This window comes from Microcaecilia unicolor, chromosome 3 (genome assembly GCF_901765095.1).
Source record: "Microcaecilia unicolor chromosome 3, aMicUni1.1, whole genome shotgun sequence".
Classification (NCBI taxonomy): Eukaryota; Metazoa; Chordata; class Amphibia; order Gymnophiona; family Siphonopidae; genus Microcaecilia; species Microcaecilia unicolor.
Window position 1 is genome coordinate 199,386,104 of NC_044033.1, and position 24,215 is coordinate 199,410,318.

The following is a 24,215-nucleotide window of genomic DNA, read 5'->3' on the forward strand; positions in this document are numbered from 1 at the left end:
GCCCCATTTATTTTGCTTGTGTAGTACAGTATATTGACAAAAGCTGGTCTTGCTGTGTACCATATTGTCTTCTCCCCTTTTCCCCCATTCCCCATGCATATGTCTCCTAAAACTGTTCTACATTAATTGGTTTAGGAGAAAATATGAAGTAATCTCTCCCATGCATTGCCTGTCAGTGTTTGCAAATTGATGATCATTTCTTTGAGATGTCATGAATGGAAGAAATGTGATTGTCCAGCAAGAGATTTTTTCCTTTGGCCAGAAAGAAATGAGAAGTGATCTTTAGAGAAGGTGCTCAAAGAACCTTTGTTCACTCTTGCATTTACAGCTTTTGAGAGCAGTAATGGGGTGGTGGTTTTCTGGTGCTTAGATTTTCACTTTCCATGTAAGCTCAGAAAACAATTGTTGCATGACTTGTTTCTCTTCAGCATATCAACAGGTGCTTCCTGTGTATAAGACATTTGCAGAGATATTTTAGAGGGGCACATGGTGGAAGTCAAGGAAATGCAGAACAGGTTAAGTACTAGGAGCACTTGGTATGGAGGTTGATATTTTGTTGTGGCAAAAGATTGACAGTCAAGTCAAAGGCTATTGATGTAATTGCCATTTTTTCTGACCTTAGAGAATTATCTTTATTGCCCTGCACTTTTGTGAGGGGAAAGAGGAACAAGTCCCAGATTAACTGGCGTGCACGTACTCTATTCCGGATGAGCAGAAGGCAAAGAGGATCATTAATTCATTTGTAAAACAGCTCCCCCCCCCCCCCCACAACATCTTGTACATATAGTGCACTGTGTTCTTGTACCTATATAGTAGGTTGTTCCAAATTGACAACTTTCCCTTTACTTGTTAGAAACCTTGTTTCACATCCAGGAGGCTATTTGTTTCTTGATATACCACCTTTAAGTTGATGAGATCAAAGCAGTTTATAAATAATAATTATAAGAATTGTGTTTACAGCTTGTCCAGAAAACACCTACTGCTTTGTGGCCAGGTCTCTGTCTATTTTTTTAAATTATTTTGAGGCTTATCTTCAGGTCAGCTATAGAAACTACATCCACATTATGATCTTTTCTTAGACCTTTAAAGATCAAAGGTCTGATTTCCCAAATGTTTTTTTCCCATTCTGTATGTCTGGAAAAATTGCCATACAACAGGTTATATGAATATTAAAGTTACTAGTGGCCATTTTTGTTTTGTCTGTTAAGCAAGCAGACCAGAGGGAGACAGCAACACAAATAACTGAAGCAATAATCATATAGAGGGCCACAGATGAAACAAGGTGGAGCTAAAGTTCAGAAGCAGATTTTATTGGAGGACCCAACAAGGCCCATATTTTGGCTGATGCTTTGTGTAGGGGGGGGGGGCCATTGAAAAAATTAAAAATGGAACAGCTGTACAAAACTTCTTGTATCAGTCCCATAGTCACAGTGACAAGGTATCCAGTACAGGGATCAGTGCTTCCTGCAGCTTGAGCAAACATGACAGCATTTGTCTGTTAATCAAGAACAGCTTTGTGATGCTGTAAGTAATGGATAATAGTTCTCTTCATTCACTTTCACCCATTCTACCACAGTATGGCTGAATCAACATTAGTATATTTGTACTGTAAGTTCAAAAAAACAGGTTATAGGCAGGTTGTTTTTTTCTTAACATGTGGCAGTGGTTTGTCAGATATTCCCAGTGCTTGTCTAAATTGCATATGGATTCACTTCTGCTTCAGTAGGCTAGCAGGACATTTACAAATAGGAAAATGCAATAACTTGAAAAAGTTTTCAGACCTTTGCAGGAATCATTTTGGATTAGTCTTTCCCACAGAGACAGCCAGAAGGGCAGAAACTTCAAAAACCTTGTCTAAAGTGTTGTGGATTCTATCACTGATCAGTAAAACAGAGGATGCTGGATAACTCTTCTGGGCTGGCCTACTAATTAATTCTTAGGCGTTAAAGCCAGCCACTCCCTACTGTAAGGGAAATAGCTGTGTTGAGTGGAAGTGAGATGTTTTTGCATGTGGGAACGTGAGCCCAGTAAGGGTCCTTTTTAGAAGAGGAGCAAATGCAGAATCTCTTCTTGTCAGATGCTTTATTGTACCTGAAAGTTGATTTGATTCATGTGCGCCTCAGCAGCTTGGAGACATTTTGTATAAGGATAGACGAGGCGTGAATAACCTTAGAGGGGGATAATCGAACGGGGGCGGCCCCGTAAAGGGGCGGGGCAACCCATATTATCGAAACAAGATGGACATCCATCTTTCATTTCAATACTACGGTCAGGGATGCCCAAATCATGAAATTTAGGTCGCCCTTAGAGATGGTCGTCCCTGGTTTTTGGTGATAATGGAAAGTGAGGACGCCCATCTCAGAAACGACCAAATCCAAGCCATTTGGTCGTGGGAGGAGCCAGCATTTGTAGTGCACTGGTCCCACTAACTGAATGGAAAAAGCCCTTCCCTTACCGATCAGGAAAGGAACAGGCATGAATGAAGGACATTGCTTGCAAATGAGCTGCTCGCTGTTAGCTCATTTTCACATGATTTCCTTCCTAAGGAGGGGAAGCAACGGCAGTTGAGGACGTCCTTCCCTGCGACGGCAGTTGAAGACGTTCTGAAGCTGACTGCCAGGAAGTTGAAGCCCAGTTTGTAATGTCTGAAGCCTTCCAGTGACTTCACCATGTTGCCTAGGAAACTTCAACGCGTCTCAAGCACGGGCGGACCTCTGAATAGAGAGCAGGGCCACTTTCAACACCTTATCCGGAGCTGGATCAGACTGAGTGCCTGGCGCCGGCAATACCAGGTACAGAGCTGACGCATGCCCGCTTGGTGGCAGGCTCTCGTTGGGCCGGGGTCTCTGGGAACAGCGCTGGATCCTGTCAGTTCATTGGGCTCTGCCTCGGCTGCTGATTTCGGGTGATTCCTCCTCCGCTGCCTCTCCAGAGATTCTCCTGCTCAACTTTCCCTCGGGAGATGAGGACTGAAGCCGCTTGGGGGGGGGGGGGGGTCAAATGACTGCGTCTGCAGCACACTATCTCCCTTCTCTCGCTCGCCTCCCCAGGCTGACAGATCCCTTCATCCTGTCCCGATCCCTCTCTGTGTGGGAGAGAAGGACTTAAACTGCCCTGACCACTCTTCACCTCAGGGACTGACAGCCTCTGGGGAGGGGTGGCGGAGGGGGAGGGGTGGCGGAGGGGCGGGTTCTGGAACTTGGAGGAGATGGAGGGAGGCAGGTAGGGGGCGTGGAACTGGGAGGGAGGCAGGTAGGGGGGGGCGTGGAACTCGGAGGAGGGCGGGAGGGGGGCCCTGGAACCTTGCTAGCACCCGTTTCCTTTCTGTTGGAAATGGGCCTCTTTTACTAGTAAATAAATAAAGAGGGTGTCAGAGGCATAGCAAAGGCATGGATGTCCTCACAGAAACATCCACATTTTGGACGTCCTCAACTGCCGTTGCAGGGACGCAGGCATAGCGAAGGACACTCTAAAAAAAAAAAAAAAAAAAAGACAAAAGTTTTTGAAGTTTTTTTTCGCGATGGGAGGTGATTAGTGACCACTGGGGAAGTCAGGGCAGGCCATCCCCAATTCCCTCCGGTGGTCATCTGGTCAGTTCAGGCACCTTTTTGATGCTTGGTCGTGAAAAAAAAAATGGACTAAATAAAGTCAGTGAAATGCTCGTCAGGGACACCCTTATTTTTTTCATTATCGGCCGAGGATGCCCATCTGTTAACCATGCCCCCGTCCCGTCTTTGGTACACTGTCGACACGCCCCTTTGAACTTTGGTCGTCCCAAAATCGGCTTTCGATTATGCCAATTTGAGCGACCTTAGGAGAAGGACGCCCATCTCCCAATTTGTGTCGGAAGATGGGCGCCCTTCTCCTTCGAAAATAAGCAGGTTACTGTCATGAACTCTTGTCCTTGTGTTGATGGTTTCCTAAATTGCTGCTTAGCAGCTGTGTGATATGCTTTTGGAGACAATAAGAGAAACGACCACAGCAGATGGAGGAACACCAGTCCCTACGACTGTAGCAAAGTGAACCAAAGAGTGGGATGAAAGTTCCCACGCAGAAGGATCATCCCGTTTCCCTTGTGTTTTTTGGAAGTGCCAACCGTTTCACCCTACTCTTTGGTTCCTTATGCTTTCAGAAACCCCAGTCAGGACACTTAAGTTGCTGGTGCTTTTCATTATTTCACCTCTCAGGTTCTGTTTGGAAATGCATTTTTGAGAACACATCGCAGTAGAGGTACAAATACAATAAACAGTTCAAAAGCTAAACAGAAAATTGACCAAGCTTTAAAAAAAAAAAAAATCAGCAATAGGTGAAAACTGAGGGGCCAATACAGAGGGTCTTATGGTAGACATGGCTCAGCACACAGCTCTACTGCAAAATTAGCGATATGACAATACCACCATAATGCTATAAGCATGCTAGTTATTGCTGCATAAAAAGTGCAGCAGTAATTGCCACCTCATTAATTGCCACCTTTCCTGTCAGTGCCTGAGCGGTGATTTTGGCTCTGGCACTGACAGGAAACATGACATTAAAAAAACAAAAGAGCTGCAGGCAAAAAAGCATTCCGTGGCATTTTGCATCAGTGTCCTTCTCTCACCCCCCCCCCCCCCCCCCCCAAAAAAAAAAAAAAATAAATCCCTGGTGTCTAGTGGCACCCTATCCTCCTACCACCTGGCTTTAAAAAAAAGTCCGAGGGGGGGCAATCATACCCTGTATCTTTAAAAAAACAAATTCCCTTATGCGGCAGACTGGCACCATGCAGGGCCGGGTGCTGCCATTTTGAAAATGATGGCGCTGGAGGTAGGAATGAGTGGGCATCGCTCCTGCCTCATTTAGAGCTACAGCTTTTGGGGGAACCAGGACAAGGTATGGGGGGGTTCCTGATAGACACTAGGGACCTTTTAAGAAAATGTATTCAGATAATGTTGGGTGTGGCATGGGAGGGGTGCCACTGGACACCAGGTATGTTTAATATTGGGGGGGGGGGGGGACTGAGGGAGGGAAAGAAAAGGGCCACTAGAATACCAGGGAGATTTTTTTTTAAATAGACAGTGAGGGGAGGGGTAACCAGATTGCCAGGGAGAAAGGGGGGGGGGGGACAATGCAGACAGCTGTTTGGGAAGGGGGGTCTCTCCCTAGCACTGCAATGCCACCTCAGACATGGTGGTAGATTATTTGCACACAGGTCTGAGTCTTCACTGCATTTCTGCAGATAACTTAATGCTATGTGTATTTCAAAATGCTGTGTGCCGCTGTCTACTGTGTGAGTTAATCTGAGTCCAAACAAGCATCTAGACTTCTCATTAATCCTGCGTTGCAACCCATAGTTGCTTTATGCATTGGCCCCAGAGTTTGCCATATGAAGCCTGAAGCAAGCAAGCTGCTGTTTAACATGAGAATGTTCAGAGGATGGGTTCTAAAAAAAGAATGTATATTGGTAAATGCCCTGTTTAGCATATATTTGCATGCTACTTACACTTAGAGCTGGCGAGTTCGCTGTTACATGCGCTCACCAGCTCTGATCATAGGGTGAAGCCAAACAAGTGTTCTAGTTCGGCGCTAGTGCCTCTAGTGACCGCATTTGTCTTTGATCATCGGCCTGTTGGAACTTGATATCATACATTAGTCACCAAAACAACTCACTCCTGTCTTCTTCACAGACTGATTTCTATGTCTCTGGGCTTCTTTGATGTCAGATCCATAAAACCCATGGGCTCTAGTCATCCTTTCCTCACCTTACTTGTTCTAATTGGTTCCTCGCTGGCTTGTCTTATCTTTCTTTTGAAACGTCAAACCACCAAACAATGGTACTGCTCCTGCAGCAACCCTACGTCAGATCGGAGCTGGCGTTAGGGTTGCAGTTAAAACAGTTTCCCTGGTGGTCCAGTAGTCACCACTCCACCCGCCTTGGTGGCCTAGTCCCAGACAAAACAATGGGCCATTTTTGCAACACCCACAGAAACTGAGGCATAAATTGGAAAGGCACTGTAAAGCATAAAAGAGAATATCAAGCATGGATCCAAACCGTGAAAACTCTGCAAGGACCATGCAGAGAAGAGAATCTTCGATAGGTTGAACAGAGCAAGAAAACTTGACAAGTAAGAATTAACATGATTAAATGGAGAATTGTGTAGTGGCAGAAAAAGTAACCAATCGCTGAGATGAGCCTTACCAGACCCACTATGGGCCACTGACCACTGCATATTGCCTGCACTAATGACCACTCTAGCAGGATCCCAGACTGGATCTAGTCCTTATTATTTAACCAGGCATAAGCAGTGGTTTTCCAAGACTGCATGATTAATAATAGTTTATGGGCTTTTCCTCCAGGAACATGTCTAAAAAGTGCTATAAATTTCATGAAATGGTACTTTTACCTTTTTGAATACCTACCTCCATTTACGATTTTGTAGTCCTCTCATATTCCCTGTTAGCAGTCTCTTCTCCAAGTTGAAGAGACCTAATCTGTTCAGACTTTCTTCATACAAGGAAGTTGTTCCATTCATTTAATAATTTTGGCTGCCTTCCTCTGTAGTGTTCCTAGTACTGTGGAATAGGTGTGGTCACACTATAGATTGACAGAAGCATTATAATCTTTGTTTTATTCTCCATTCCTCTCTAAATAATTCCTAATCTATTTGCTTTTGTGACCACCACCACAGAGCTGCTGATTTCAACATATTGTCCAAAGAGAATCCGAGACCCTTGCCTGTGTGCTGACTGCTAATATTTATTTATTAGGATTTATTTACTGCCATTTTGAAGGAATTCACTCAAGGACGTGTACAGTAAGAATAAATCAAAACATAAGTAATAGACAATTACAGCAGTAAAAAATATTTAAATACAAAGTATGGCATGGTATACTACTAACAATGTCAACAGAATACGTAATAGCGTAGGGTATAAGCAAAGATGGAACATATAGATAAGAGAGTAAGAGAAGGTAGAAAATAAGGTGAGTAATTTAAAGAAAGTTGCATATGAGGCCAGAGAGGTGCTTAAATGTTAGCTAGGGTAGGAGTAGATAAACATGTCCTGCTGCAGTATGTGCAACCTGTCACTCCTTGTGTGGGCCTGGTTGAAGAGGCAAGCTTTCATCTGCTTCCTGAAGTAGAGAGGTGCCTATCAGGGAATTCATGTAATGTAGCTATTTCTTTGTACTTGTTCACCTTAAACGTCATCTGCCCCAGATTCTATATAGGTGTGGATCGCAGATGCATGTGGAAACTAGTCAATTAGGCACTAACGTTAATTGACACTAATTATGAGTTATAGAATAGGACGTAAGGTAGATGTGCGCATAACGTGCTCCTAAATTTTCTAACACAACTGTATTTGATGGTCTTCACTAGTCATTCCGTTTTCCATATTATACGTGCAGATCCATTGAACATGTTACTATTTTTAGTTTGATGGAAATTTTAGGCATTCCAGTTCAAATTAAGTTTCCATAAATCTTAAGTGAACAGAAGGTGACATAGCCTTAAGCATGACCTCTTTCTACAATTTTTAATGCATGTCTATTTGTTGCTTTATGGTGTTAAGAAAACAGTAAATATGGCAGGTGCAAAAGTTTGGACACCCCACTCCTCCTTTGGCACACATAACCACTTCCAAACATTTCCTGCAGCCTGCTAAGAGTCTTCTTTCTCTGAACTTTTTCCCGCTTGTCAAATCTTTTTATCTCGGAAATATTTTTTTGGTCTCTTGCATGTATTAGCAATCGCCCCACAGATTTTCAATAATCAAATCCTGGGGGCTTCATAGTTGGTTTTGAGGTATGTTTCAGATTGTCTTGCTGAAAGTTTCAGCCTCTTTTGAAGATCTGTAAGGTTTTTAGGATAGGTGCTTTGTTGCCTTAAATTTAATATTTGTAAATTGTAATTCCTGGAATTGTCCAGTTCTGTATTATTGTAATCCACTTTGAACCTTTTGGTTACATGTTGAATATAAGATATTGTACTGCATTGTGTATTTTCAGCTTCACCTTTTTTTATTCCTTCCACCCCAATGGAAGTTGTAAAGGGTCTGAGGCAAAATAACTCTTCAAAAATGTAAAGGAATTAGATGAAGCTTGGACATGTGAGGAAACCCAGTAAAAAGAAATATCAGGTTTGAAAATGGTCCAGATTAGATCTGAGGTTCCAGAGAGATAAGTCCTTGCCAAAAAATGGCAGATTGCATGTTTCTGGAAGGTGTTCAGCTCCTGTAATGTAGCTCATATTTGAGAAATATTCTTACGAGGGATGTAAACCTTTAGTGCCTCCCGTGCATGCACATGGTTGGAAAGAATTCCATGAGCTGTGCTCTGCATAGTTTTCCCACACCTTCACTGATGACACATTTAATTTCTAGGATATATTGTTTTTAGTTGAATCTTTTCTTTCCATCTGTATATTTTCTGTGCCACAGGCTGCCATGCAGCATCAAAAATGGGGAGGCTTGATGGGAAGGGTTTTTAGGTTTACAGCGTTCCTTTTTCAATAGTTAAGTGAGTTACATTAATGTATGGTAGGTATTTTTCTGTCCTGGAGGACTTACAGTCTTATTCTGTACCTGAGTCGATGGTTGGAAAGATATTCTTTTCTTTAAATGTTCCTACTGTCTCCCCCCCCCCCCCCCCCCCCCCAGATATGTATGTTGTGTGATTGTGGTCAGACAGTTCAATTGTCCTTTCATCAGTTCAAAGCATTTTGTTTGGAAAGGTTTTCTGGCTTCTTGGGCTTTTGCATATTTTCAGCTGAGCCTTTGATACAGTTCCACATGGTGAGCATTGACAGGTCTGCCAAGGTGTGAAAGAGCTGCAAGAATCAGTCTGTTCCATTCTAGGAATTGTGTAACCTGTTTCTGAGCAGTTCTGTAAGTTTGAATGTTAATTTGACTGATTTCCTGTTCTTTTAGATTTAAGTAAGAGGAACATTCTGGGGCTTATGGTGAACTAGATCTAAAGCATGGGAAGACGTATTCCATATAACAAATAATTTTGCCCTCTTGCAGGCTTCAAGACTTGGAGAAAGATGGTGATGGGTTGACTGAGAAGGTATTTATCCTCTTAGATTCTTGCATCTGAATTATAGGTCAGTTATCCATGAGTTAATGTTTGTTAAAGGGGAATCTTAAATTGCAGCTGTAAAGTGTAGTGGACCTCTAGTCCTCCTTCATTGTGAGGTGCAGCATGGGACATGAGAGCACACAAATGTAAATTTCAAACTGGTCTTGTATAGTGTGCCAAGGCCCACCCACCCTGGGTTCTAATGCACTGATTTCCAACGCAATTATGCTGACTTTAACCTTTCAGTACTTGCTGGAATCTGAAGGCCTTTTCTTACCTCCCTTTGCTAGTTTGGGGGATTAAGCTGACAAGTTGTTGAGGGTAGAGGCATGTCTGAGCATGGGCTGGAAAAAGAAAAATGTGCAAACTCAAATGGTGTAAGTTTGATTGTTCCATTGTTAAACTGTACTTTGCTCATTTGGAATTGTGTTTTTATAACGCTTGATTCTTTTTATACTGTTAGTGTTTGATATTAGTGTGTTGAAATACAAAACTTGGGATGATCCTTTCAGGAACTTAGGGGATGCATAATGAGAGAAGCTGAGGTACAATATAATAAGAACAAACCAAAAGACACCTGTAGAAAAACAAGTTGGGTCTTTTGGAAATGCATAGAAATTTAGGCCATCCAGTTAGTCCAGTATCACTATTATTTTTCATAGGGGGGGGTTCTCTTCTTATAACCAGAATTAAATACCCAACTCACAAATTATTTAGCATTCTCTATATATCACTTAGGTATCATTGTATAGGATCTATCAGATATCTCTGTCACCACCATTCAAGCTAATGTGAGCCAGGCAAACTTTAATTTAATTTAAATTCTACTTAGCTAAGTAGAATTTAAATTAAAGTTTAAGAATGGAAAAATTTGGATCAAATGAGGAATATCTGCCTACCTTAAAAGTGCCTGGCTCACATTAGCCTGAATGGTGGTGACAGAGATATCTGATAGATCCTATACAATGATACCTATCTAAGTGATATATAGAGAATGCTAAATAATTTGTGAGAAATTTAGGCCAGCATTTTGATTAAAATTTTAATTGTGCAGTTAAAGTTATGTTTGGTTTTTTGTGCCCCCCCCCCCCCCAACTGCAGCTTGTGACTCTGGGCAAGTCACTTAACTCTCCATTGCAGCCCTAAATAAATTAAAGAATTAAAAAGTAATGAAAAGATAAATGCAAAATACAGATTGAAAAATTACGAATTGAATCTAAAACAGCATGCAGAATAGCTATAAACAGCCTACTTCAGAAAAGCAAGCCTAAACAAAGCTTGTTGGCAGATCATGGATAGTGGATGAGTATTGTAGCCATCTGTGTGGTCCATACTCACCGTTGCCTGTCTTGTTATTTCCACAGAAAGGTCTGCAATGTACAATTTTTATTCTTCCTGTAAAGTCTGCTTGTACTCATTTTACAGCCCAGGTGACTACCTGCATATATCTCAAATATGACGCTTGTAAACTGCTTTGGCAGTTTTTGGGCAGCCTTTACCTTTTATAGCAGTTGAGCTGAGTTTTTGTTACAATTGTAACATAACTTTTCCATTGCCCAGCTTCCAAATATTCCAGGACCTGTGGGGTATTTGTGTCCATCAATCAGCAGGTGGAGAGAACTGAAAACTGAGCCGAGACATCTCTTGGCATCCAGTCCAGCTCCTCTGTATCTTCTATCGTCCGGTCTTAAGTCTCAAAGGTCGAAACTGTCTCTTGAGTGTCTCTCTCTCTCATGGCAAAACTAAGAGCAGTCGTTTAATTTCTTGATCTCAAGGAAGTGTACTTGCGTATCATGTCCAGTTTAGGGCTTTGCCCTTCAGTCTCACCACGGGACCAAGAACGTTTACCAAGGTTATGGTGGCGGCTTTCCTTTGGCACCAGGGAATCAGAATTCACCTGTATCTTGACGACTGGTTCATTTATTCATCATCTTATTCAAACAGCGTGGCAGCGATGGACAAAGATTTTTCCATCTTCTGCAGTTGTTGGGGGTTGGGTGATCAATTTCAAGAAGAGCAGACTTAATTCCTTCACAGATGCTAGAGCATCTGGGTGTTCTATTTGACAAAGCAGGGGAAAGGATCACGAAATGCAGGAGGTTGAAGCTGGTTCAACAGATTCATCTTCTCCAGTCAAGGCAGGCCCAGGGTCTGGCACTATGCCCCGGTTCTGGGGTCAGTGACGGCGGCAATGGAAGTGATGCCATGGGCAAGGATTCTTATGTGGCCATTACAGGAGTCATAGAAGTATGGCCTTTATTTTCCCCTTCACACTAGTTGCCAGACAGTTTGCATTGGTGGTGGTTGCCCAGGAATTTGACTGGCGCTCCCTTTCTGAAAAAAAAATCGGTTGTGGTGGCAATGGATGCCAACAAGTCAGGTAGGGGAGCTCATTACAAGTTCCATGTGGCACAGAGCACCTGGATGGAGCAAGAGTTTCAGTGGTAGACAAATCGCTTGGAGCTCAGGACAGTGCGGAATGCCTTATGTGACTTTGCTCCCTTTGTGGCTCGGGCCCCAGTCTTTTTTTTCTCTGACAGCTCAACAGCGGTGGCTTATATCAGAAAGCAAGGTGGAACCTGCAGCTGTCCAATGAGTTGGATGGAGAAGAACCTTCTTTGCTTGTTGGCATCGTGCATCGCTGGGTTCCTGGAATGTGGAGGTGGACTTCTGAGCAGGCACTCCTTGGACCCAGAAGAATGGGAACTATCCAGCCAGGGTTTTTTGACTGATAGTGCACCAATAGGATTCTCTGCTTCTAGACTTGATGGCAACAAAAAGGATTGCCAAAGGCCTAAGCTCTTCAACCGTTGGAAAGAGCCATGCTCGATGGGGATCAGTGCCGCACTACAGCCTTGTAGGAGACCTAGATTCAGCCATTGCTACCTTTCTTCAGGCTCCATGGCATATGCAAATGTATGGAGGACATTAAGAGGGCTGGTGTTCTGAGAATGGACTTTCTCCCTTCTCTGCTCAGATCACACACATCCTAGCGTTTCTCTAGGCAGGCCTTCAGAAAAGATTGGCGTTGGGTTCACTAAAAGCCTTTGGCCTGTGTTAGGGACAGACTACAGAAGACATCCCTTGCGACTCACCCAGATATTGTTTCATTTTTGCGGGAATGGCCCACTTGAGGCCTTCCTTTTGTATGCTATGTCTAGACTGGAACCTTACTTTAATTTTTTGGGCTGTTCAGAAGCCTCCTTTGAGCCACTCCGGAAGGCTGCCTTGAAAGATCTTACGCTAAACATGGTGTTCTTGTTGGCTTTTATCTGCACATGTTTCCAAGCCTTAGGCTCTCTTGTCGGGATCCCTTTCTCACTTTTCGGGGGGGGGGGGGGGGGGGTGATTCTCCCTGCACACAGTTCCTTCCTTTCTTCCAAAAGTGGAATCGGCATGTCACGTCAAACAATCTGTGGAGCTTCTGTCCTTTCGCAGAGAGGATGAGTAGGCTCGGTATTGTTCCTCAAAGTTTCTCGATGTGCATAGAGTTCTCTTTAGACATCTGGAAGTCATGAATGAGTTTTGTAAATCTGATGGGACTATGCTTTTTGGTAAACAGAGACTTGGCCTAATGACTTCCAAACCCACAGTTGCTAGATTGGTGAAGGAGACTATTGTATCACCATATTAGCTTGCGGGGAAGCAGGCTCCTCGGGCTGATGCAAAACAGTAACAAATTTTTATTACTTAACATCCCCACTCCTCCTCCCCTCCCACCCCATCCACCACACAATCCCTTATTCGTGGAGTGTGCTAAAATGCACTTAACAGAAGGCTTAGCTGTGGTCACTCAACTCTCTACCTACTTCCCAAATTCCACTGCTCCCAAACAGTTAATGTTCAGATTGTTTTTAAACATCCCACAGGTTCTGGAATAGTAGAAAGCTATGTAATGGAAGGAGAAATTAGGTCTTACCTGATAATTTTCTTTCCATTAGTCCTCCTCACTATTCCAGAGTCCTGCCAGATGTTTCTGAGATGTTTATTTGGTGTGAAGTAATGGGTCAAATAACGACTGTTGCCTTGCTTCTGCATATGCCAATGTGATACTTCTTGACTACTGTTTTCTGGATACTAGGGTTCAATGCTGTGTACATTAATAAAAATAAGATGAAATGAAAACGGTGTCAAAAGAAATTAAGCTTAAACAATGTTTTCAGTATCTTATGAAACTTTCTGTCCAAGTCTATTCGTTAATGGAAGAGAATTCCATTTAGGGATGACAGTCAATAAAATAGTGTTAATTATCTTCACATAGCGCATACTGTTAAAGGAGGGCAGAGAGTCATTTGGTCCTGCAATTGTTGAGAATGACCAAGAGGGGCATAATCGAACGTCGCCGGCGAAATAGATCGCTGGCGATGTATTTTGGCGGCGGTTCAACAGCTGTCCGGAACCGTATTATCGAAAAAGATGGCCGGGCATCTTTTTTTCTCAATAATACGGTTTAGCCTGGCCAAATGCCAGAATTCGCCGGATTTGAGATCGCCTGTTTTGTTTTTCAGCGATAATGGAAAAAAATGCCAGCCATCTCAAACCCGGCGAAATCCAAGGCATTTGGTCATGGGAGGAGCCAGCTTTTGTAGTGCACTGGTCCCCCTCACGTGTCAGGACACCAACCAGGCACCCTAGGGGGCATTTCTAAAAAAATTTTAAACAATACCAAAAAAGCTCCCAGGTGCATAGCTCCCTTACCTTGGGTGCTGAGCCCCCCAAATCCCTCCCAAACCCACTCCCCACAACTCTACACCATTACCATAGCCCTTATGGGTGAAGGGGGGCACCTACATATGGGAAGAGTGGGTTTTGGAGGGCTTAACATTTACCACCACAAGTGTAACAGGTAGTGGGGGGATGGACCTGGGTCTGCCTGCCTGAAGTGCACTGCACCCATTAAAAACTGCTGCAGGGACCTGCATACTGCTGTCAGGGAGCTGGGTATGACATTTGAGGCTGGCATACAGGCTGGTAAAAAGGTTTTGATTTGTATGTTTTTAGTGTGGGAGGGGGTTGGTGACCACTGGGGGAGTATGGGGAGGTCATCCCCCATTCCCGCCGGTGGTTATCTGGTGAGTTGAGGCTTGGTCGTGAAAATAAAAGGACCAAATAAACCCGGCGAAATACTGCTTAACACCGCTTTTTTTTTCCATTATCCGCGAAAGCCGGCCATCTGGTAGCCATGCCCATGCCCACCCATGTCCCTCCTTCGCTATGCCGCCGACACGCCTCCTTGAACTTTTGCCGGTGAGGCGACGGGAAAGCGGCAATGCTGTCAAAAAGCCGCTTTCGATTATACGTATTTCGCCGCTTCTGAGAGATCGCCGGCCATCTCCCGATTTATGTCGGGAAATGGTCGGCGATCACTTTTGAAAATAAGCCTGCAAGTGTCTTAGAAACCATTTTAGTTAATAGACAAGATGTAAGGCCATGAATAATCTGAAACATCAAACAAAATGCCTTAAACGTACGTTCAGCTAATGGAAACCGGTGCAATTTTAATCTATATTCTATAACACTAGTGTACTTATTTACTCTAAAAATTAATCTTACAGTGGTGTTCTGTATGAGTCATAGTTTAAGATATTTGGAATTTAACCCTAAATAGAGTACGTTATAGTAGTCCAGATGAGTAATCTCTCTTGTCCAGAGATGAGGCCCACACATTTGCTGCTCAGGTTAGTGTTAGGTTAGCGAGTTGCTTAAGGTGGTTGTGTGTATTTGGAGTTTGTTGGTACTGCTTGCTTACATAAATACTGAGGAGGTGGACTGGATGTCAAGAGATGTTTCAGCCTCGTTTTCAGTTCTCTATCTCTACCTTCTGGTTGATGGACGCAACTATCCTCCAGGTTCTGGAATAGTGGGAAGGACTAATGGAAAGAATCAGGTAAGACCTAATTTCTCCTTAGACACTGCTTGGGTGAGATGTTGTTGGGTTTTTTTTTTTCTCTCTGAGGCGCCACTCTACTAATGTGTTGAGAAACCAACAGAAATCCTCGCACCATAGATGACACTGAAATTAATGGAATTTCTTGTTGTAATTTTTGGATTGCTTTGAAAGTGGTATTTGTGAATTGTTGAGGTAAAGGCCTGACTTTGTCCGCAGGAGTGTGTGAAGGAGAAGCTTAGTCTGGTGCATGGCTTTCTGCAAGCAGATGCACAGAATCAGCTGGATGACTTGGAGAATAAATTTCACAAAGAGGAACTCTCTGAGGTAAATATCTGATTTCTTTTCCTGCCCTCTCAGAATCAAGACACTTGCTTTTCCAGAATTTGTGGCATTTTGTTGTCTCTTCTGTAATATTTACACACTTTCTTGTAAGCATTAAAAGAAAAAACAAAGGCACACCCAGTCATAATTGCATAAGACCACCGCTGTGTAAATAAAAGTATACTAGGGGCAGTTTTAAATTCATTATCGTGATAAATTTATGCTTGCTTAGAAATGGGCTCTGATAGCACTTGTCCTTTTACCAGGGTTAAATAGAAGCATACCCAGAGGAGGAAAGCAGGTTAAGTGGCTTGTCGTGTTTTTGAGAGTAATAAAGCAATACTTTAATACAGCCCTGGGGGTTGTTAGAATTTCTGTATTCTGTCAAGGAATCTGTGTACTTAAGGTGGGGTCCTTATCTTATGATGTCACTGTACATAAATGAGATCCTTAGCAAATTTTGCTGGTAAGCTTGTGTCCAGATGCGCTGTAGAGCAGTGGTGGATATACCTCTTTATGAATCTGAGTGCATTAAAACTCAAACTTTGATGAGCAGGGGGAAGCCAGGTGTTTTGGTAACAGCTTTAGTAGTTTCAGTAGATGTGCATTATTATAAAGTTTGGTGATAAGGCATGGAAAGGAGTGTTGCATATAGTGGTGGTCTCTTCAGAATTGGAGGAGGATGATGTATCCTGAGATGGTCTCCCAGCACTGTGCCAGATTCTGGGCACTGATATGGCAGTGGTAAGGAAGGGAGTGAAGTCAGGTGAAAGGGGGGTGGGGAGCTGGGGTTTGCTGGATAAGCATGTAAATTTTCCATCCTTAGTCCAAAGTGGAAGAATCTCAGCCAGATCTTTCTGCTGTCATCTCTTTTTATCCAGGAGGGCTACCTGACAAAAGTGAATGCTCTGCTGGGTAAGGAGCTTTGTGTAGTGAACGGAGGCCGCAGCTTGTCTCAGAAATCCAACGGCTGCACTGAGAATGGAACTTACACCAGCGACGAGGACTCTGGCAAAAACGGGCACAATGGAGAAGATGATGGCCCCATGGAAACGGAGGAGGAGGAGGCAGTGACACCGGGCTCCAAAAGCCGTCGAGGAAGGAGGAGCAAGCAGAGCACTGAGAATAAAAGTAATTTTATAAGATCTTTAACATGCTTCTGGGTAGTTGTGACTTCACCATGGGCCTGGAATATTTAGGGAAGTAAAGGAAAGATGAGATTGTTTCACATGCTAGGGATTCCCAGAAGAATACTGGGCAATAGGGAAAATTCAGAATATGAAATATATTTCCTTTGCTTTGAAGGATTTCAGCTTCAACAGAATGTGCAGGATTGTGTAATGCTTTTTAAAGGTTTGGTATTATTTCACATTGTCTTGCAGTCTTGTTCTTTAGATTTTTGCTTGTTTTTGTTGTTTCAATATTATAGATACCTTTTTTTTGTTTCCAAAATTGCCAGGTGGTTCCAGGATAACCCGAAGCTCTGGCAGACAGCCTACAATTCTGTCCATGTTTTCCAAAGGGTCAGTACATCCTGTTTGTTTGTTTTGTCTTTTTTTCCCTTTGCACACTTTCAGTAGCTTCTACAGGCACAGATAATCAACTGTGGCTGTCATGAGATGCAGAGCAATAGGCTAGAAATCTTTTCCATTAAAAAAAAATTGTTTCCTTTTCGTTTACTTGTTCATAAATTTGTATACTCTTGCTACTTGAAATGCCTTTAAAGCCTGCAGATACAGCTGCTGGTGAATGGTTGGATTCTCTAGTGTACTGACTCTGCCATAGTTCAGGAATTATCTACTTGTATTGTTGCTTTCCTTGTTTATCTTGATAGATCAAATAAGCGCAAATCGGGGGAGGTGAATGGAGAAGCTAAGGTGGAAAGTGAGCCGAAAGAGGTGGAAGAAGAGCAGACAGCCGATAAGGTATTAGGCTCCCCTTGGTTTTGCTAACATACCTCTGCACAGATCTTTCCATGCTTTCAATGGCAGCTGTTTACAGTGTGCTACAGTCCCTGTTGTAGTTCACCCAGTATGTGCACTCTCTCTAAACAGCGCTGCTTGTGTGCACACCAGAAAGAAATGGGAGTATGACCCTGTCTCCTACCTGCTGACAAAGGAATATCTAATTCTGGAAGTTTTGAGTATTCTCTGCTGTCCTAAATGCAGGAGTCGGCTGGAGCATTCCCCATTTTTACCATGATGCTTAAATTGCCCCTTGTAACTTCTTATATTCAGCAAGTTAACCGAGATTGGATAGCAGAGCCGGTAGTGGGAGGCGGGGCTGGAGGTTGGGAGGCGGGGATAGTGCTGGGCAGACTTGTACGGTCTGTGCCAGAGCCGGTGGTGGGAGGCAGGGATAGTGCTGGGAAGACTTATACGGTCTGTGCCCTGAAGAGCACAGGTACAAATCAAAGTAGGGTATACACAAAAAGTAGCACACATGAGTTGTCTTGTTGGGCAGACTGGATGGACCGTGCAGGTCTTTTTTTCTGCCATCATCTACTATGTTACTATGTTAAGTTAGATTAATGTGTGATGTATGTGCTGGAGTTTTTCTGTTAATCATGCTTCATAAAGGCTGATCACACTGGCACTTTCTGTACCCTTATTTTTAAGGAACAAGATGAAAAGCGAATTAAAGTTGAAGCCAAAGAAAATGAAGGGTAAGACAGCCATTAAAAATGGAGTTTGGGCATCTGTGGCTTGTACCAGATCCTCAGGACACACTCAGCCAGTCTGGTTTTTCAAGCTATCGGCAATGTATTTGCATGCGCCTGTATTCTGTGGAAATGTATCCACTGCTCTTGAAGTCCTGTCCCCGTTCTATTGTATTTGGTTTGGGTGGAGCCTGAACTTGCCTGCGGATAGTACACCCATTCTATGTTCTTACTCGCCAGAGCCTCCAGCTCTGTGCTTCTGTGTGTATACAACATAGAAGATAAACTTTGCCAAAGGGAACTGGACCCTCACTGGCCTGTCTGCAGGCTCCCAGCATCCTTAGCAGCCTGACCCCTTCACTGTATAAACTGAGTGTGTTTTCTGACCCTGCTTGTCTTCTCACCAGGTCTCGGATAAATGATGAACTTTCCAAAGTTAAAACAGTGCAGCCTGCCAAGGTATATTGTGCTTGATTTACATTAGCTAAGTTCTTTCACTGCAGAGTTTGAGGTGGGCTTTATATTTATATATTACCATAACCGTATAGTGGGACAGAGCTTAAATCTCCAGTTTATATATTTAGTATATTGTAAGAAAAGCAGACATGAATAAACAAGATATGAATGTAAAACCATCCAAAGCAGGTGACTGCAAGCATTCTGATGTACCCAAAATTGTGAGTACAGGAGAGATGGTCTCGAATTGTTGCTGGTTTTATTTCTAGACCTTCCCCTCACTTTTTACTTACAAAAAGAAGCAGCAGGTATTTTGGACAACACTGGATGGTACAGTTACTTAGTTTTTATTTTCTTTCATTTCCTGACAGACGACACCACCAAAGTGCATGACGTGCAGCCAATATCTGGATGACCCTGATCTCAAATACTTCCAGGGAGATCCCGATGATGCCGTAAGTGGGCCATGGAAGTAGTAAACCTGTCCCAATCTTTGGCAAAGAAAGGCAATTGGTTCTGTAGAGAGAATCATCCCTGGTGCTACCTGCTTATTTTGTCCCTCCACCTTGTCGAGCCCCAATTTCAGCACTTACGGAGGACTCGCTCATTCTACCAAATTTTTTATCTTGCTACCTTTTGAGGGACAAGGAGCAAATGTCCTATAAGAAGCTGGCAACTGTTTCCTTTAGATCCTGCATGAATTCTTCGGTATCCAGCATAGAGTGTAGCTGAGTCAGAAGCATGCCTAGCTGTATTTAACGCTTCTTCATGCCATTTGTTCTGTGAACTTGTTCGTTTTCTGGGGCTAAGGGGCTAGTTGCGTTATCTAGCTGCTGCCATTTTTTTTTTTTTTGTATAGCTGCTTGTTTTTCCTCCTCTGGAACTGACGCAGATAATGGTCTTTATTCAGTGTGTTCCTGAATTCACCCTCCATTTATGCCCCTCAGAGAACCAGTTAGCATAAGCTTGCTCAATTACGCAGGACTTTGCTTGGAAGTGTGAGCCATTTGTACGAGGCAGAAGGATTCCCATTCCCCACCTCATTTTTAAAAAACTCCTATCCTTTTCAGCTGGAGGAGCCAGAAATGCTGACAGATGAGCGCTTATCACTGTTTGATGCAAATGAAGATGGGTTTGAAAGTTATGAAGACCTGCCTCAGCACAGAGCGACTTCTTTCAGGTAGCCCTAGACTTTGTTTTTGTAAAGGGGGGATGTAGGGGTAGGAGTCTTCCATTTTGTATATCAAAGGTGGTGTGTGTGGGGGGGAGGGGAATAAGAATCTGAAAAGTGATTTATGTGCCTCACTGAAGGAACATGGCACCTGTTTGTGGATTTGTTTGGAATGATATAGGGTAGTGCTTTTGTAATGAAGGGTATTACTTAGTAGAAGTAATTGTGGAGGTGTTCTTTGAGGGGTTATGAAAGCTCTTTAGAACTGTTTAGCAAAATTAGGTGAAAACTACATGAAATATTCATGCTGTTCTTTCCCCCAGTATTTATGATAAAAAGGGCCACTTGTGTCCATTTGATTCTGGCCTGATTGAGAAGAACGTTGAACTATACTTCAGTGGAGTTGTGAAGCCCATATATGACGACAATCCTTGTTCAGATGGTAAGTTTGGCCATTTTCTCCTCTTCTGCAGTCATTCAAGGAATCTGTTTCTATCTGACCTTTGGCTAGCAGAGGCTTTATCGCCTGATTCGATGCTTTATTCCTTTGTCCCATAGGAGGTGTTCGAGCCAAGAAGCTGGGACCCATAAATGCCTGGTGGATCACTGGTTTTGATGGTGGCGAGAGGGCACTGATTGGCTTTACTACAGGTACAGGCTTGCAAACAAATGCCCCCCCCCCCCCCCCACACCTTTAAGAACCTGTTAATGTGGAAAGATTTTGCCTATCTTTGGCACCCAATTCTCGCCCTCTTTGTAAGAATGCTGAAGCTGTTTGCTAGTGATACCGATTCATTCACAGTTGTTCCTCTTAGTGTATGAAGAAAGCTGTGGTAGAAAGAATTTAATCATGCTCCTCATGTTGAAAGAATTGAGGGCAAGATGCACTAAACTAAACGAGCCTTTAACAAACAAGTTTTTAACCCTGGCATGTACTAAAGCCCAATTTCCGACGACGGTAGCAGGAAACGAAAACGGAATGCAGATGAGCAAACTGTGTAGAAACCCTATTGAAATGAGATGCACTAAAGTTTTCCACTTGCCCTAATGCAGGAAAACTCTGGGAGAGCTAACGAGAGGTCTGTACCTGTCGTTGGGGCTGCCTGGCTTCAAAAACAATGTAAAAAAAAAAACGGGAGGGGGCAAAAATGCTCGTCAGGAGCGTCCTTTATGGACAGCCTTGCCCCCCACCCCCACCCGAGGTCGCCGCTGCCCCCCCCCTGCATTAAAATCGTAACTTTTTTAGGCAGCCCCGGCCCCCCTCTCTCCCTCCCTTCCTCTCTTTCTGCTTTAAAAAAAAAAAAAACCTCCCTCATGCCCCGCCCACGCCGTCCCCCCTGAGGTTGTCGCCGCCGCTTCCCCCCTCCACCGGGCCCCCCTCCGTCTGAAACCGGGCCCGTGCAGCGACTCTCACCTCTGTGTGAAGGCGCTGCACGGGCAAGAACAGCTGATCGCCTTCTCCGAGTCTCCGACGTCCCTCTGTTCCTCCTGGGCCAGCCCCCGTCTGAGCTGTTTTTTCTAAAAAAGCAGAAAGAGAGGACGGGAGGGAGGGCCGGGGCTGCCTAAAAAAGTCACGATTTTACTGCAGCGGGGAGCAGCGGCGATCTCAGGCGGGGGTGGGGGGCATGGCCGTCCATAAGGGACGTGTTCGTTTTTGTTTTGTTTTTTTGACGTTTTTGGCATTCGCAGAGCAGCCAGCATGCTTTACGGGCCAATTATCGACGGTTTTAACGAAGGGTTAGAGAATGCAAGTGAGCTGCAACGAGCAGCTCATTTGCATTCCCTATCCTTCGTGCCTAGCCGTTCCGTACCGATTCGTTATGGAATTCGGTACGGAATGGCTCCAACGAGGACTTTTGTGCATCTTGCCCTCAGTGTGTTGTCATCTCAATTGCTGCTTAGACTTGTGCATCTGTCTTAGTCTTGTGATGATTCAGGTCAAGATACTTAGCCTTTTCCTTCCCCCCCCCTAATTTGGAGATTTCCTGGGTTTGCACTTTGTAGTGTTAAACCTAGGAGACTGTCTCTTGTAGGGTAAAGGAGCAGCTCCCTTTCTTTACAGTGCAATCTTGCAAGGATAATTTCTGATTGTGCCACCTCCTTTTGAGAGAGACCCAGGTTTTATTTCTGCAACTGGCTTCTGTTTCTCATGCCATTGGGGGCTAGAAGTTTGTAGTCCCCACTGGAGAAAGTTTGTAGCCTGTGGGGAAGGATTTCTCAACCCAGTCCTCAGGGAACACAAAGCCATCCAAAATGCTGAATATACATGAGAGATTTTCATGCACTATCTCTATTGTTTGCAAATATATCAGCCATGTTCGTTGTAGATATTGAAAACCAGACTGGTTTGGGGTTCCCCCGAGGACTGAGTTGAGCAATCCTGTTCTGGGAGATGAACGCCCAGTCCTTGCACCATAATGATGATGCCAGTCTGTGAACCCACCCAAGAACTTTCACCACCATAGATGGATTCCAGTAGGTGATGCCTGGGGAGAATCAGCTGCAGATGAAGACTCAAGATGCTGTGGCCCTAACTGGGTTGTCTTGTCCATTAAACCAGTTCAGAGTGCATGGGTTATGCTCCTCAGCCAAAAGATAGGTACAGACTTGAGCTGTGAATCTTGCCTTATAAAAGGCTCAGTGCAGCCACTAGCTCTTCAATATTCTGTCTCCAGCAGATGGTGATGGGCATGCCATGCTGCAGAGGATTGGTCTTGTGAAGTAGGTCCTAGGCCTAGTTAGAGAACTGGGCCCCCAAGTTGAGCCATACCAGATGATGGGATATCCAGAGTCCTAACAGGCTGGCTGCATTCTTGGGACTTCTGGAGGAGTTCTGGTCATTCACCTCATCTGGCAGACCTCAGAAGGTTTTATTTGTTGGTACCTTCTCCCCTCCCCCCCACCGAAGACTGGAAACGCCTGGAGGTCATAGAGCAGCCTAGGGTTTCGTAGGAGCCTCCCCACAAGCTAAAAGATCCTGATTTGTAGATCACTCAGCAGTATCTGATCACTGGCATTCAATCAGTTTGGCAGATGAGAACCTCAGTAGCAAACTTCTTGGAGGAAGATGAGGTTCCCATTGGTGATGGAGAGGATCTTAGTGGTCTGTCCCTTCTGGAGAGAACTCCTCTCAGTAATATTGCATTATCACAGCAGTTGAAGGCCCTTGTTTTTTTTTATTTAAATTTAATAACTATTACACTAGAAAAAAATCTACATAACGAAGTAAACTTCCATACATACATTCACATTTCCTAGCCCACATCAAGGGGAGAAAAAAAAATCTAAGAAAAGTTTTCAAATATCAAAGAAAATGGAAATTTTTCTGTAGACCTGAGAAACAAAAAATCAAACCTTTAACTGAATCTGTCAATATAAACAACCTAGAAAGTATTAACTACCTTTTCTCAAAAGAAAAGTTTCTAGATGTGCAGTTTCTAAAAAGATGTATGAATGATTCTCATATTTAACCAGGCACTTAAAGGGAAATTGTCCATGTTTGGACAATTGGTCATAAGAGTATGGTCAAAAAAGGAGAGAGATGTGACTTGAGTGGTTGTTACAATCTCTAGGTTGAGCCCTCTGTTTTGAAAATAGTAGATTGGAACCTACTTAGTGTACAGAATATCTTGGGGTACTTTTTTGACACTTCTGCCTAAGCTGGCCCAAATTCAGGCTCTTGTAGTAAAGATGCTGTCTGCCTGAGACTATATGCAGTATCTAGGGTCCATGGCAGTGATGTTCAGTGGTTCCATGGGCTCAAACTCATGTGTCCTTTATAGTTGTCACAATGTCAACAAAATGCACCCTTTGAATTTTGGAAGCTAAAGCTAGTTTGAAGTAGTGGATGAACCCTTGGTCTCTTTAAGGGCATGAGGTTGGAAGCCCTGTTTGGTTTGTGTAGCAACATCTTGGATAGTAATTTAAGGAAATTTCTCCAGTGGAAGTTCATATTGCTGCAACTTGGGAATTGTTGCTGTCTACTACTGGCTAGCTAGATTCTCACTCAAGACGCCTCCTTTGGTGCCGTAATCCATCCAACTTTAATGGGTGCTGTTATATCCAGCCACATAAGTCCAGATTCCCACCCTGGAAGACTTATTCAGCTGTGCTCCGGTTGCAGTTAACTTTGAATCTCCAGTTAAGGAAGGATCTTCAGTTTATTTTTGATTCTTGATATATTGCCTTTCTATGATACAGCAAAAGCAGTTTAATGTGGTTTTTTTTTCTGTTTTTTAGTGGGTTCATTTTGTACCTGATGGGCAACAGAGGGTTAAGTGACTTGCCAGGGGTCACGAGAAACCACAGCAGGAATTAAACCTGTTTCCCCCAGATCTCAGCCCACTGCAGTAGCCATTAGGCTATTCCTCTATAAGGAGGATTTCTCTGTTACTTTAACAGGATTGCTGAAGAGTAAGTGGTTGCATGGAGCCTTTTACGGTGCAGGGTTCACAGCTGTTAAGTCTCCATCTGCTAGATGAGGGACATAACCCATGTGTTCTGCCTGGTCTTGTTGGACTTATGGAAAAAATTTAACAGGTAAGGCCAGACTTTTCCTCATTCTGTTGAAACAAAAATTCTTAAGGAACAGGGCAAGCTAGCAGCTCAAAATGGGGAAAACCTATGAGACCGTTAATGTCTTCATTAGGGCGTGAACTGGCTT

The 24,215-nt window shown here is 43.6% G+C and overlaps 1 protein-coding gene across 2 annotated transcripts in view; it reads left to right on the plus strand.

Moving 5' to 3' along the window:
- Positions 1-24,215, plus strand: part of DNMT1 (DNA methyltransferase 1) — a 103,992-nt gene that overhangs the window by 1,469 nt on the left and 78,308 nt on the right. For both annotated transcript variants that reach the window (XM_030197083.1, XM_030197082.1), the window contains exons 2-12: positions 9,001-9,043; positions 15,162-15,269; positions 16,148-16,397; positions 16,726-16,789; positions 17,101-17,191; positions 17,885-17,931; positions 18,333-18,384; positions 18,753-18,836; positions 19,452-19,561; positions 19,876-19,994; positions 20,111-20,203. In XM_030197083.1, the coding sequence (XP_030052943.1) occupies positions 9,001-9,043; positions 15,162-15,269; positions 16,148-16,397; positions 16,726-16,789; positions 17,101-17,191; positions 17,885-17,931; positions 18,333-18,384; positions 18,753-18,836; positions 19,452-19,561; positions 19,876-19,994; positions 20,111-20,203 (1,061 nt within the window). The remainder of the gene's footprint in view (positions 1-9,000; positions 9,044-15,161; positions 15,270-16,147; positions 16,398-16,725; positions 16,790-17,100; positions 17,192-17,884; positions 17,932-18,332; positions 18,385-18,752; positions 18,837-19,451; positions 19,562-19,875; positions 19,995-20,110; positions 20,204-24,215) is intronic.